This window comes from Blastomyces gilchristii (genome assembly GCF_000003855.2).
Source record: "Blastomyces gilchristii SLH14081 genomic scaffold supercont1.15, whole genome shotgun sequence".
In the NCBI taxonomy this organism is placed as follows: Eukaryota; Fungi; Ascomycota; class Eurotiomycetes; order Onygenales; family Ajellomycetaceae; genus Blastomyces; species Blastomyces gilchristii.
Window position 1 is genome coordinate 397,967 of NW_003101668.1, and position 14,248 is coordinate 412,214.

At 49.7% G+C, this 14,248-nt stretch overlaps 5 protein-coding genes across 5 annotated transcripts; 2 read left to right on the top strand and 3 right to left on the bottom strand.

Annotated features, from left to right (window-relative positions):
* The first annotated feature begins 894 nt into the window (after nucleotides 1–894).
* BDBG_06122 (pyruvate dehydrogenase E1 component subunit alpha) lies at nucleotides 895–3,736 on the top strand. Its single transcript, XM_002622896.2, has 4 exons — nucleotides 895–1,495; nucleotides 1,588–1,721; nucleotides 1,799–2,253; nucleotides 2,349–3,736. Exons 1-4 carry the CDS (start codon nucleotides 1,373–1,375, stop codon nucleotides 2,852–2,854), a joined length of 1,218 nt encoding a protein of 405 aa, XP_002622942.1. The 5' UTR covers nucleotides 895–1,372; the 3' UTR covers nucleotides 2,855–3,736.
* BDBG_06123 (uncharacterized protein) lies at nucleotides 3,201–7,278 on the bottom strand. The gene has a single exon (XM_002622897.2). The coding sequence runs from the start codon at nucleotides 6,510–6,512 to the stop codon at nucleotides 4,620–4,622; it is 1,893 nt and encodes a 630-aa protein (XP_002622943.1). The 5' UTR covers nucleotides 6,513–7,278; the 3' UTR covers nucleotides 3,201–4,619.
* Nucleotides 7,279–7,626: 348 nt separating this feature from the next.
* Nucleotides 7,627–10,165, bottom strand: BDBG_06124 (mitochondrial 37S ribosomal protein NAM9). Its single transcript, XM_002622898.2, has 3 exons — nucleotides 9,677–10,165; nucleotides 9,187–9,612; nucleotides 7,627–9,081 (listed from the first exon to the last, which is right to left on the bottom strand). The coding sequence occupies exons 1-3, from the start codon at nucleotides 9,722–9,724 to the stop codon at nucleotides 8,059–8,061; spliced, it is 1,497 nt and encodes a 498-aa protein (XP_002622944.1). The 5' UTR covers nucleotides 9,725–10,165; the 3' UTR covers nucleotides 7,627–8,058.
* A 1,105-nt stretch (nucleotides 10,166–11,270) lies between these two features.
* BDBG_06125 (glycerophosphoryl diester phosphodiesterase) lies at nucleotides 11,271–12,587 on the top strand (the record flags this gene model as incomplete). The annotated part of the gene is made up of 1 exon (XM_002622899.1): nucleotides 11,271–12,587. One exon carries the CDS (start codon nucleotides 11,271–11,273, stop codon nucleotides 12,585–12,587), a length of 1,317 nt encoding a protein of 438 aa, XP_002622945.1.
* A 95-nt stretch (nucleotides 12,588–12,682) lies between these two features.
* BDBG_06126 (uncharacterized protein) lies at nucleotides 12,683–14,247 on the bottom strand. Its single transcript, XM_002622900.2, has one exon. The coding sequence runs from the start codon at nucleotides 14,084–14,086 to the stop codon at nucleotides 13,160–13,162; it is 927 nt and encodes a 308-aa protein (XP_002622946.1). The 5' UTR covers nucleotides 14,087–14,247; the 3' UTR covers nucleotides 12,683–13,159.
* Nucleotide 14,248: the final 1 nt, after the last annotated feature.

Sequence of the window (14,248 nt, forward strand, 5' to 3'; positions counted from 1 at the left end):
TGAAGTCAAAGGACCGGATGAGTTCTAATAGAGGAAGGAGAGAGAGAAGAGAAGAAGCTGGCGCTACAACGGCGTTCTTAAATAGCATTCTTCCTTCATGGGACTGATGAGAGCCAGCGGCAGTAGAAAGGAATGTACCGTCCAATCCTTTTTATTTTTTATTTTTTTAATTTTTTTTAATAAAGGTAGTTGACGTGTAACTGCAAAGCGCCCTTCAAGACACACATCGGGCACTTGTCAAGTATCTCTGGTAACTGTATATGGCAACAAACCATTCCGGAGGAAATATAGTTCAACAGAGGGATAAAACAGGGGCTCGTAAACCGAGGTGATTGGAAATTGCTAGCCAAAATATATTTCGCGGCTGTTGGCTGTGACAGCGCTCCTGAAGCTGGAGTAAGCCTTCAATTTGACTGGGTTCTCCGGAGTATAGCTGTCCTGAACATCATGGAGAATGATAGTTCCAATGAACTGTATTTAAAGCTTTGTGCTCGACTGATTCCACAGTGGGGCACGTTGAGGGGCTCAGGAACCCCCTTACAGGCACTGTCAGCCTTACAGGATGGGGAAACCAGGAAGTTGGTTGAGCTTAATGCCAAGAAGTATAACCAAGGTGCTGTCGTCGCGTTTGGCCATTGATTCTTGGTGTCTGTAGACAGGAGGGAATCTTTCATTTTCATTGTCTAGCAACCGTTTAAATCAAGAACATCTCGGTCACTTTCACCAGCCAGGCGGAGGCAAGCGGTACCTCCAAACGCCCATTTTTCCTTGAAGCGTTTACTTTAGTAAGCTAAAACCGTAGGTTGAGGAAGTGGCTGGTCTCGTTGATGTGGATATGCAAGATATATCCCATTCTTGACAGGTAAAGCTCCAAACAAGCTGGCTCTGCAGCAGCTTGTGGCTTATCTGGCACTGCTGGTATCCGTGGCATATCCGCGGCATATTCTAGGTGTTGAAGCATAGAAAGTGCGGACGTCAGATTTGGTTGATGGTGATCAGCTGATATATCCAGGCGAACAGAATATGGACTCAGTGTGAAACGAATTGCGGCACCATGATGCACAGACTCCTCCTCGTCTCCCCTGAACGCTTGACATTGTAGCAGAAGTTGAAGTTGAAGTTTAGAAGTTGGAAGTTGGAAGTGGAAGTTGAGGTTGAAGTTGGCAGTCAGTTGGAGCCGCCCGGTGACATAATCAGCCGCTTGCCCCAAACAGCTCTAGCGCGCTTCCCTGTTGGCTTCCCCAACGTTCTCCGGTGAGCAAACTACTGCCGCATCCTTGCTGAGAAAACATCAACAACAACCACAATCCTCCTCCTCCTCTTCCGCCGCCTCCCCCCGTTCCTTGCGCATTGAGCTTCGTCTCACCTCACAATGTTTTCCAGAGTGATCCGTGCCCGGCAGGTTGCCCCTCTGGGCCGCAAGACCTTTGTCCCAGTAGTAAGGCGAACCGTCACCACCGATGCTGCTTCCGCGCATGCTGAAGCTGTCCCAGCTGTAAGTGCTCAATAATTTCCACTTGCACCCCGTCTCCCAATCTCTCAATCTGTAGTTACGCTGTCATCTAACTCTACATTGAATTGCACCAGGAAGAGGATAAACCGTTCACAGTCAAGCTCTCGGACGAGAGCTTCGAAACATATGAGCTCGACCCTCCCCCGTACACCCTCCAGACTACCAAGAGGGAGTTGAAACAGATGTACCATGATATGGTTTCCATAAGGTAATTTATCACTATGTTGCGCTATTGCGCGATCTGGCACTTTCATACATCCTCCCTTTGTCTAACATTTGACGCAGACGAATGGAGATGGCTTCGGATCGGCTCTACAAAGAAAAGAAAATTCGAGGATTCTGCCATTTATCGACGGGACAAGAAGCAGTTGCGGTCGGTATTGAACATGCTATTACCAAGGACGATAAATTAATCACTGCCTATCGATGCCACGGCTTTGCATTGCTGCGTGGTGGAACTGTAAAGTCGATTATTGGTGAGCTTCTTGGGCGTCGAGAGGGCATTGCATACGGGAAAGGTGGCTCTATGCATATGTTCGCCAAAAATTTCTATGGTGGCAACGGCATTGTAGGAGCTCAGGTTCCTGTTGGTGCTGGCCTGGCTTTTGCCCAACAGTACAATGGGGAAAAAAACACCACCATCACCCTATATGGCGATGGAGCATCCAACCAAGGCCAAGTATTTGAGGCCTTCAACATGGCTAAGCTATGGAATCTACCTTGCATTTTTGGCTGTGAAAGTGAGTGTCTCTCCTTTATGCAATACGCGTATATATATACTGGGAAAATTAAAAAATTAAAAAAAAACCACGCTAACCTACTGCACATATTCTAGACAACAAATACGGCATGGGTACCTCCGCTAACCGCTCCTCCGCCCTTACCGATTACTACAAGCGCGGACAGTACATCCCCGGCCTGAAAATCAACGGAATGGACGTCCTTGCCATCAAGGCTGCCGTCCAATATGGCCGTGAGTACACAACGTCAGGCAAGGGGCCTCTCGTCTTCGAATACGTCACCTACCGATACGGCGGACACTCCATGTCTGATCCAGGAACCACATACCGCACCCGTGAGGAGATCCAGCGGATGCGCAGCACCAACGATCCCATTGCAGGCCTCAAGCAGAAGCTGCTCGATTGGGGCGTCACGAGCGAGGAGGAGCTGAAGGCCATCGATAAGGATGCTAGGAAATATGTTGATGATGAGGTTGCTGAGGCGGAGTTGATGGCCGAGCCGGATGCTACGCCGCGCATTTTGTTTGAGGATACGTATGTTCGCGGCAGTGAACCGCAATGGACTCGCGGACGAACTATTGATGAGACTTTCTATTATTAAAACACTTCTACTACCCCACGATGCTATCAACCACAACTAAAACCTGCAACACATAACCCCTCCCCACCTTGTTATCTTAGTTTCCCTTTTTGCCGTTTCCCTCTCAATTTCTTTTGGTGGGTGTGCTCTCTCTGTAAGTAGACTTTTTAAAACGATAAAAACGCTAGCGAGTGATGGATGGATTGGTGGGCTATAACAAGCAAAACCAGCTTGGACAATTTTAACCTTTTCCCATATGTCTTTTTTATTACTTGAGCTTTCGTCAGTCCCCTGTTTTGTTATTACCTCTTTGTTTTTCTGGCTTTATTTTGTTTCCCCTCCCCCCCCCCCTTCACGTATCTTAATGCTCTGTATTCTAGCTCACCTACCTACCTACCTACCGTGCCCACCAAGAAACAAAAAAATGGATTTTTCTCCACCTTTGTCCTGTCCCTAAAAATTTCCGCTCCTTTTTGTTGCTTTTCTGTCTTACGTTTGCAAAAATCTGTACTTTCTATTCATATTCCTCCCCCCCCCCCCGGCCCCCTTCCCGTGAGTAGTGGAGTAATATGAAAATTGAGTGAGCTGTGCCCTGCGCCTCCTCCCTCCAATCTATCACCTACCTACCTATCTACCTATCTATCTATCCTATCTATAGCTGTTTCTTTGCAAACCACAGTTTCCCGAATCCGTGTGCTTTTTTTCTCAAGGTACGTAAAATGCACTGTATTATGGTATAACTCTTCATCCCAATGAATCATCTAAGAGGCAAGGAGTATTTCAAGACGTAGGAAGTTGTTGCTAGCGAGACGCGAGAATAGCGGAGGGGAGCACATTGACATCTGTTTCTGATATATATATATATATATATATCCCGTTCATGAACAAATTCACAAACCACTCAAGATATTTGCTTTTCTTACAAGGAGGGAGGGGGGGGCGGGCCATCATCTCGTGCGCCTAAGAGAAGAATAAGCAATAATAATAATAATAATAACAACAACAATAAAAGTAAATGATATACGCCCAGCTAGATAGATCATCATCATCATCGTCGTCGTCATCATCAAGAGAAACTTGATATATAGTATATACATGCGCGTTGTAGTATATTATTTACATATACATGTCCCATTTGTCGTCATCAGGTAGATAGGGGGGCAAAAAGATAGATGAAAAGAGCATTGCGCGCAAATAGCGAGTTAGAGGCAAGCGTGAGGGCTCAGTCTCCAGCTGGCCGGTTTAACTGTAACTGTAGTAGAAAAGGGGGAAAGGAACGGGGAGGATAAGAAAGGGGACTAGGGGATTAGGGGGGGACAGCGGAGGAGTTTGCAGTTTGCAGTTTGCAGGTGGTCCTGGCACAAAAGGGGAAAGGCAAAAAGAGATACTGAAAAAGGAAACCAAACTGACACGAAGGAGAAGAGAAAATCGCAATACTACCGTAGAACCAGAACCAGAAGCAAAGACAAAACAGAACATAGACAATAAACCAATGTGGGTGTGGCTGCATAAAAAGAGGAACAAAGATAGAGAGGAAAAGAAAAAAGGTCGTAACATTCATAAATGCCCCAACAACTGCATATATATCCCTCCCTCAGTCCTTGTACGCTCCCCCATCCCATCCCCTCTCCAGACCATACCAATCCCTAATATCTCATCAACCCCGTCCACCGTCCACCTCTTTCTCCCCAAGCTAAAGAAGGGCTAGAACATATCTCCCCTCCCTCGCTACAAGGGGAGGGGGAAAAAAAAAAGGCAGAAAGAACGAAAAAGCTAAACAAAAAACCTACTGCGGCTCCTGCCGCAACAACTCCAAAATCATCTCCTGCGTCCTCTGCACCGAATCCAACTTCTCCTCCAGCTGCGCGCGATCCTTCTGGATCTCCTGCCGCAGCTCCGCGCGCAGCTCAGACTTTAGCTGGTGCAGCGTTGACGCTGATATCGAGTTTTGAACGGGCGTTGGTCCTGTTCCTACTGCTGCTGCTGTGGCCCCGCCTGCTCCTGCCGCCGTACGGCCGTGGCTGGCGATCGTGGGGTTCGGGGAAGATTTTTGTTGTTGGTGTTGGTGTTGATGCTGGTGAGGGTGAGGGTGAGGGTGAGGGTGGGAGTGTGGATGGGCACCAGCAGCGGCTGCTGCGGCGAGGGACATGGCGTTGGATTGGTGGGTGCGGGATGAGACGGCTTCGAGGTTCTTGTTGAGCTTTGATAATGTTTCTAGGATGGCGGCGCCGACGTTGGGTTCTGTTGCGGCTACTGCTGCTGTTGACGAGGCGGATGAGGATGCGGCGGCGGCTAGGATTGCTGCTGTGTTGGATACGGCTGTCTGTTGCGAGGTTGGCTGGACGGGTATTGATGTGGGAACGTGCTGCTGTTTCTGTTGCTGCTTCTGCTGCTGCTTCTGTTGCTGTTTTTGTTGCTTCTGCTGCTGCTTCTGCTGTTTAGAAGGCGGGGCGGCCTGAACAGATTCTGCTGTGGTTGAGCTTGGTGCAGTAGTGGCAGGTATAGAGGCCGGAGGGTCCATCCGAGTCACCTTGGCCGGCTTGGATGACGGTGGGAACATCGTGTCGAACCCAGGCGGCAACATATGCTGAAATCCCAGCCCCACCCCTTCAGCGTCAACCACCGCTTTCCTCTTCCGGCCCCTTTTGCCCTGCTTAGCATTGATGCGCTCAGTTTCCTGTTCCTGAAACCGTTTCCAGGCCGGAATCCAGGAATCGACAGCAGCGCTCCATGCCGCATCGGCCTGATCATCCCTCCTCTTCCCATCCAGGCCGGCAAGGAATTTAATGCGCTGCTGCGTCACCAGCTCCACTTTGCGCCGTACGCTATGCCACGAATACGGATGTCCCTCCGACGCGGTAAACTCCTGCGTCACGTTCACCCACCATTCGCACAGGCGGTTGCGCTCGCCAAAGGTGGCCGCGTGCCGGTTGCAAATCTCAAAGAGCGCGGTCTCCTCGCGCGTCGTTAGCCGCTTGCCGTGCTTGCGTGGCGTCTCGTTTTCCAACAGTGTTATATCAACGCCTCGGCCGGGGCCTACGCGACTTGCTTGCCGCGGTGTGGACCCTCCTCCTCCGTCTATTTCAACATCATCGGAGCTGGGCTCAGGGCCTGGAGCAGGGTGGTCATATGTGGGTTCGGGATCTAGATCGACTGCGTTTTCGACAACGGCGTTCTCACGAATGCTGGAGCTTTCTGATAGCGAGTGGTCAGTGGATGCGGGGGTGTGTAGGACGGCTGGGTCATTTTGGGTGGTGGACCCGAAGTTATTGGGGGGGCATAGGGCAGCAGAAAGGGGCGGAAGGGTGTTGGGGAGCGGTCTAGGGAGCGGCGGGGCAGCGGGGAGCCATTGTAGAGAAGGACCGTGATGGTTCTGCTGTTGTTGCTGCTGATGCTGCTGCTGCTGCTGCTGTTGTTGTTGTTGCTGGTGCTGCTGGTGTTGACGCTGATGCTGATGGGGGTGTTGTTGGTGCGGGTGTTGTTGATGTTGGTGCGGTTGATGTTGGTGCTGTTGATGCTGTTGATGCTGTTGATGCTGTTGATGCTGTTGGTGCTGTTGATGCTGTTGATGCTGTTGGTGCTGTTGGTGCTGTTGGTGCGGGAGTTGATGCTGTTGTCGAGCAGATACAGGATTCCCTTGAGGAGGCGGATGTTCGACGCTTGTATGCCAGTTAAACATTTGTCCGGAAATTGCGCGTCTGACTCCCTTTGATTTTATTTTGCTCCCTGCTTTGCTTTGTCATATGGGGATATTTTATGTTAAAAAAGTAAAACAAAATAAAGAAAAATCATAAAGAAAAAGAAAGAAAAAAAAGTATTTAGTAAATAGTAATTGTCGTGCTCCCCGCGGTGTCTGAAAGCATATGTACCCGGCCGACGAGAAGCCAGATATTGATCTCCTGTTTTCCCCCTCTTCTTTAGCTGCTCCTTTCTTCTCTCACCTGCGATCGCCCTGCACGATAGGGTTGGTCGCTGCCCGTGGTGGTGAGAATGGATTGTTCTGATATGGGAGGGATTTCGTCCCGTCCTCAGGATGTCGTCGGCTTTTCCCGTTCTGGCTAATTTCGAGTTTTTCCCTCTTTTCCCTTTTTGATTTTTTGATTTTTTGAATTTTTTTTTTTTTTGCACTTGCTTTTTTGTTTTGAAAAATTCAACTATCAAAAACAAATAAACATAAAATAAAAATAAAAATAAAAATAAAAATAAGGAGAAAACTAAGGTAGAAGAATAATGGAGTTTACGCTGTAAAATAAAACAAGCAAACGAAAAATTTCTTCTTCTCAACAATAGTGGCTAGATAGAACAGGGGGCTAAAACAGAAGAACCGCAAAAGACCAATAAAATGACTCGAACGATCTAATAATCATAAGAATCGGGCTTCAAAAAAATATATATTTAAAACATGTAAAAATAAACACGAAAAAGAAATAATAAAAAAAAAAAAAGCAACAATCAAAACAAGCGGACTTTTAGAAGGTTTGAAAAATCAAACTGCGCGGGGGAAGATATGCCGCTAGGCCCGATTAAGCTGTTTGCAACCCCAGCGCCGTATCAATGTATGGCGCATTACCCGCGTTCTGTGACTAGTGCCGCAGGAAATGTGTGGTAATTTGCGTATTATTGGTTTTAGCAATACGGGACATCCCATTGAACAACAAGACTTGGAATAATAATTTATATAAAAAAAGGATGGAAGCCAGCTGTCTGATGTAAGAACCCGGTCCTGAAGGCTCTATCTACTCTATGCTGTAGAACCAATGACAAAATCAGAGTGAATATAAAGACAAATCCTTATATACTAGAACTGTCTATTGAATATATATATATATATATATATCTTGTGATGATGAAGACAGAATTTGAATCTGCAACCCTGGTGTCTCTCAGAAGGGTTCATCTTCTCATAGCCAGTTTCTACTTACCATGGGCCTTCCATGGATAGCGCTTCTACCACTACGCTATCTCCACCCCGTCAGGGTGGACACAAAATGTGTCACAATAGGATAAACAAACAATAGAGCTCACCAAGATATAAAAAAGTATTCTACTATACACTGTGTTATATATATCACAATTAAACACGCACGTAAATAAATAAATGAAAAGAAAAGAAAAAGAAAAAGAAAAAAACCCCTACTCCTTTTCTCTACCGCCACTACAAGAAAAAGTCCATACCAATACAACAAACAGAATGACACCCAACAAAAACCAAGCCACAACTAGATCTACCTCCTCCTCAAATACCACACAAACGCCGCCCCGTTAATCGAATCCGGATACGGCGACGGCACCTCTGACCTCCCCGGCTTCGCAACCGGATGCCGCAGATACACCGCCGCACAGATATTCTGATTCACCTCCAGATACCGCGGGATGAACGCGAACGCGCTCATGTAGTCGCGCGGCCGCCAGGGGGTGGCATATGGCTTCAGACTGTCAAGCGGGTTCTCGTGCATCTGGTACAGCGCCTGGCGGAGGACGGCGAGGTCTTCTTCCGAGATCTGTGGAAGCGTTGTTTCATCGAGCGGGGCGGTGGGGTTTTCGATTGCTTGCTTGAGGGCAGCCGCGAGGACAGGGTCTTGAGGGGTGCTGGGCGAGGAGGTGGGTTTTGTTGAGGATGTGTCTGAAGAGGTGGACGTGGGGAGAATGGATTCGGGGAGCTTGGCGGAGGAGGTGGAGGTGGAGGAGGTGGAGGTGGAAGTGGAAGATTCGGTTGTGGATTTTGAGTCGGAGGGGGATTTCTCGGCCAGGGCTTTTAGTTGGAGGAATTGGGCTTCGAGGTCTTCGACGATGTTGGTGCTGGAGAAGGCGCTAGAGAGGGCTTGTCGGACCCCCTTGCGGAAATTGTTGAGATTAAGTCTCTGAGCAGGGGCGGAGACGTCCTTGTTGTTCATTATCTCCTTAGCCTGGGAGAGGAGACGGGTTAAAGCATTCCGTGCCTCTTCGGGGGATAGCTCTTTTGATTCTGCATTTTCACTGGATTGCCCTGTGTTTTCTGCGTTTCCTGTAGATTCCCCGGCTCCCCCAGTGGATGCAGCAGTCGTTTCTTCAGTTGCACTGGCCTCTGCAGATTCTTCGTCTGCTTTGGTAGCTTCCTCCGAGGCAGCCTCTGTCGGTGTCCGACTGCGCCGTTTACGACCTCTGCGGCGCTGTTGAGGGTCCTTGGGTGCACCAGTCGCAAACATTACTCGCTCGGGGTCGACTTGGAAGAGGTCGCCAGGATTCAAAAGGTATCCTGGATGTCTCATCTATATATATACATACATATATATATATATATTAGGTTCTCATGAGCGTCTTGCTACTACATTGTAATATATCATTTTTTGAGCATACTTGTGGAGTTGTCTAACCTTAGTCCCATTGACAGTGACGAAACCATGTACAACAAACTGCCTCGCCTGTCTCGTGCTGCTAGCAAACATGGCCCGGAAGATAGCGACATCCAGCCTCCGCTCCAGCGGCGCAAACGTCATTTGCATATGAGGCGTGAGCGGGGCCTTGCGCGGACCAACACCTTCCACACCAGAGCCTCGACCTGCGGACTCGAAGGAACCATCATTTCGGGCCAGGTAATTGGCGTCCATGGGTACGACAGAGCGCAGACGACGGGAGAACATTTTCTCCCACTGCGATTCGCGAACCTGCTCGCCGTGGTAGGTGCGGGCTAGGGATTTGGCGATCCATTTCTGCTGGAAGAAGGTTTTGTTGGAGGTATGGGGAATGCTGGCGTGTTTGAGGTTGTAGAGATTGACTTTGTTCCACGACTGAAGGACTTTCTGTAGGAGGGATTAGAAGTGAATAATCAGAATAGACAAGGGCATAATGTAGACTCCTACTGACCGCCGGCCTCCTTCCAGCCCTCACGAGCTTCCAGGGATTGGTCCTCATGGCTGCGCGGATGCAACACTCAGCAATTGGTGCAGTAGGGAGGGTAGACCATGGAAATTCCCTTTCTCTCTCTCTCTCTCTCGTATGTATCCTGCACTTGATAGCTTTGCTGTTGATAACGTGGTGGTGAGGTGTCTCCGTTTCCTTTTCCCTTTCCCGCACTCAAAATTCTCCCCGAACTCCCAGTCACGTGCCACTCACTGCCCAAAAAGGAGAAATAGAAGCTCCGGACTGAAAGGATTAACATTACTCCGCCTCCAGATGTTTATGTAACAGGCTCAACCAATCAACGTCCATGTCGCCATCTCGCTTAGACTAGCGCCGGTTCCAGCGCCGTCTTGCCGCCTATAAATACCATCTGTCCCCGTCCTCCCTTTGAATTTTTTTTCTCTTCTCTTCTTCATACTTACCTTGTTTGGGCATCCGCGATCAAGAAGGCGGTCTGCCGTGGAGGGGCTCCTACATTGCACATCGTGGCGAGCCCTGCCACTCAACATCCTTCGGGGTTTTGACAGGCATATTCTTTGGCTCCCTTCTGGGATTCAATATCCTCCCAGGTATTCTTTCTTTTCATCGTTTTGCTGCGCCTTGTGTGTGGTGACGGAGAAGAGATAATAGTTTTGTACATATGTATCTACTCCGTAGAAATAAGTCGATATGTAACTGGAATATTCCAAAGGATTGTAATCCTGCGAAACAGCGTGAAGGGAATAATATCAGAAGCACCCATTTGTAGGTTTTACCGATTTTGATTGTTTTATCAGCCTGTTTCCTGGCTTGCATATTCCACGTGACCTGTATAGCTTCACCCCGCCCCGACTGACTGACACTCCCAGGGCTCAAATTCGGCCTAACCGTTGCAGTCCATGTCCAACTTAGTACGATCAGTTTCGCTAGTTGAAGAACAATAATATACGCTGCGTATATGTATACTCCGTACTGCAATGCGACATGGCTAGTGATTGACTTTCCAGCGTAACTACTCCTTGCTTTGTTCAATTTATTCCCGCGTTTTGGTGGCCAGACTACCGCGAGGGTAGGTTCTGGCGAGCGTTCTTCCAATCATGGAGGTTCCTCTCCGCATGTGGTGACTGCAGATCCATAATATCGGGATGCAACACCAACGCTCGGCGCCGGAGGTCTGTACACGCTGTGCGGAGTGCTATAGAACCTGCCTGTTAGTGCCTGGCCCATGGCATAGTGCAAAGAGAACCACCGCGCAGAACAACATGTCGATCACTAACAAACTCCCCTTCTCCCACGCGATGCCCCAGACAAAGCTCGGAGGGGACGACATGCGCTGCTCCGTTCTCCACCACGCATACCCCTGTGCTACAATCCGTCGCAGTGTTTGGCTGCATCTGCCCTGATCTGATGCCCTTGGCCAGGCGTCGCTACGCGCATTGAGGGAAATGTATTAAATCACGCATGATGCCCGCCCAATTGTTACGAAAATGGAGTCTACACGGTGAAAAGGACCTTAAAATAATAATTCCCTGCTCCATCCGGTCATTCTTCCTAGCTGTGGTCTGAAGTGTCGTTCACTATGCTTCTCACCTCCGTCACTCTTTTGGTGGGCGCACTGGCCTTTGGCCTGGTTGCCGCCGCGCCTCCTCCCCACGCTGGTAATCCAGAGCCTCCTCCTCACGCTGGTAAATCAGGCCGGCCCTATTCCAACATCCAGCTTGGTCCCCGCCCCTTCTACCTCGTCGACCAGATGGACGAGGGCGATCTGAAGAAGAAGCTTGACAACTGCAAGGAGCGCCGAAACACCCCTTCAGACTTCTCCATCAGCCATCGCGGCGCCCCACTTCAGTTCCCGGAACACACCAAGGAGTCCTGGCTGGCCGCTGCGCGCGAGGGTGCCGGCGTCATCGAGTGCGATGTGGCCTTCACCAAGGACCTCCAACTCGTCTGCCGCCACTCCCAGTGCGACCTACACACTACCACAAACATCCTCACCATTCCTGAACTCGCCGCCAAGTGCACAAAGCCCTTCACTCCGGCCTCCGCAGACGGCAGAGAGGAAGCATCCGCCAAATGCTGCACCAGCGACATCACCCTCGCAGAGTTCAAGTCTCTCTGTGGCAAGATGGACTCTTCAGACAACACCGCCACCACTCCTGAGCAATACCAAGGCGGTATTAAGGACTGGCGCACAAATGTATACACCGACGGCTGTCCCCAGCTAAGCTCTCATGCCGAATTCATCTCCCTGGTCGACTCCCTCGGCCTCAAGTTCACCTCAGAACTCAAGACGCCCCAGGTCCCCATGCCCTTCCAAGGCCCAGATGGCAAGAACTACACCCAGGAGATGTACGCCCAGCAACTCGTCGACGAGTTCCGTGCCGCCCACATCAAGCCGTCCCGCGTCTTCCTCCAGTCCTTCCTACCTGATGACATCTTCTACTGGATCGACAATGAGCCCGCCTTCGCGCGCCAGGCCGTCTATCTGGACCAGCGCGTCGATACCCCCAGCGGATACGAGGCGGCTGTAAAGGGCATGAAGGATCTGGCGAAACGCGGTGTTAAGATTATGGCACCGCCTATCTTTGCTCTTTTGGAGCTGGAGGATGACAAGGGCAACAGCAAGAAACCCCGCATTGTGGCATCGGAATATGCCAAGGCGGCGAAGAAGGCCGGTCTTGATATAGTTACCTGGTCGTTGGAGAGATCGGGTCCGCTGAGGGATGTTGCGGCCAATAAGGAGTATTATTACCAGTCAGTGGCCGGCGCCGTGGATGGGGATGGGGATGTTTATGATGTGATCGATGCGTTGGCGAGGCAGGTTGGCGTAAAGGGCATTTTCTCGGATTGGCCCGCTACGGTTACTTACTATGCCAATTGCATGGAGAAGAAATAGAGGGTCACATACATAACATACATAACCCTAGGAGGATGAGATATACCTACCTAGGTGATTTGATGAGTTTGAGACGAGAGGGGTGGGTGTACATATTTAGATTTTTTGATTGTAAATGTTTTTGGATATGTGTATATTTATATATTGGTATAAATGGATAATTGAATACCTTGGTTAGAATTTCTGGACGCGGGGAGATCTCGTTTCAATAACACGCTTGTCGTGAAATGTTTCAAACGTATGGCGATTGGACAGGATGAACACCCACGAATCTACTATGATGAGTTCTCCGCTTTGGAATGCCTCGACTGTAGGATAGCGCTGGGAAATCAACGTTGCTAGCCTTTTTTGTTGCTTTCTTTCTTCTCTCTACATGCAAATATTTCTTCTACGAGTAGTGCCAACGAATGAATGCTTTCTAGTTAGATAGCCCGACGACACTATACCCAAACCGCGGCCAGAAATGAATTACTGGCGTCAACCCCACTAATATACACAATATACATTGCACAACATGAAAACTACTTGTTGAAATCTCACAGTTGAAGGTTTTGTTCATACATCCTCCCCTCTCAACCCTCTTCACTTACCTCGCTCACCACAACCTCATCCGCTCCGTCAGCATCATCATCATCCTCTCTTTTCCTCTTCAACCCCTCCGATGCCTGTCCCTGCTCCAATCCAGCTCTCTTTTCCCCAGCCCCGCCCTTCCCAGCCCCAAACAAAACATCAAGCCTCTGCTGCCCATTCTCCCTCTTCTCAACCCTCACCTTCTCCCCCGCAAGCACAGGCGGTAACCCCCTAACCCTCCTCCCCGCATCCTCCAGCAACTCAACCTCCCTCTCCCGCTGGTCCTTCACACTAGGGACGGACCAACTCTTCGCCTCCGCACCCCGATGCGCAAGCTTATACTTCGACCCAGTCATGTGCGTCTCATACGTATTCGCATCCGTCTTCTTGACGTACTGGTGCGCAACGATGAACCAGTGATACTCCGTACCCACGGCTGCGCCGCTGCCCTGGGGAGCCGGCCGGCGGCCCGACCGCCGCTTCGTTGCCCGGTAGTCTATCTTCCACAGATCGGGCTCCTCCTTGGTCTCGTGCCAGATGCCCGGCTGGTATTCCCAGGTGTGAGAGCCCCCGACGGCCATGCCGGTGTATACCTGGCCCCTGAAGGATTTTAAAGCGTTATAGCCGCCTGTGCCTCCACCGCGGCGGCTTGGTGGTACTGCTGCTCCTGCTGTTGTTGGCTTTGTGCTGGCGTCAATATCAGATTGGCCAGGGACTTCCTCTTCGTCGAGGAGAGATGGGGGTTCGAACGGCTCTGATGTGTCTCTAGGAGGGGAAGTTGGGGGTGTGATATTTTTGTGCTGTTGGGATTTCGTTTCTTCTGTCTCTTGGTTCTTTTCTTCTTTCTTCCCCTGCACTGCTTTGGGCTGAGATTGCAGACGCGGTTTGGGGGAGGAAGTGGATTTCTTCGCCCGTTTTGCTCGTGGCATCACTTACTTTCGTAATCTCTGAGCTAGCTATTTAGTTAGAGGAGCTTGGGGGAGGAAAGAATTAGAATTAGAACAGAAACCTTTTTCACTTTTACCAAAATTAGGCTGATCAATCTGGGGGATTAATAATACTTTGATTAATATAATATAATGTAGCTTTCT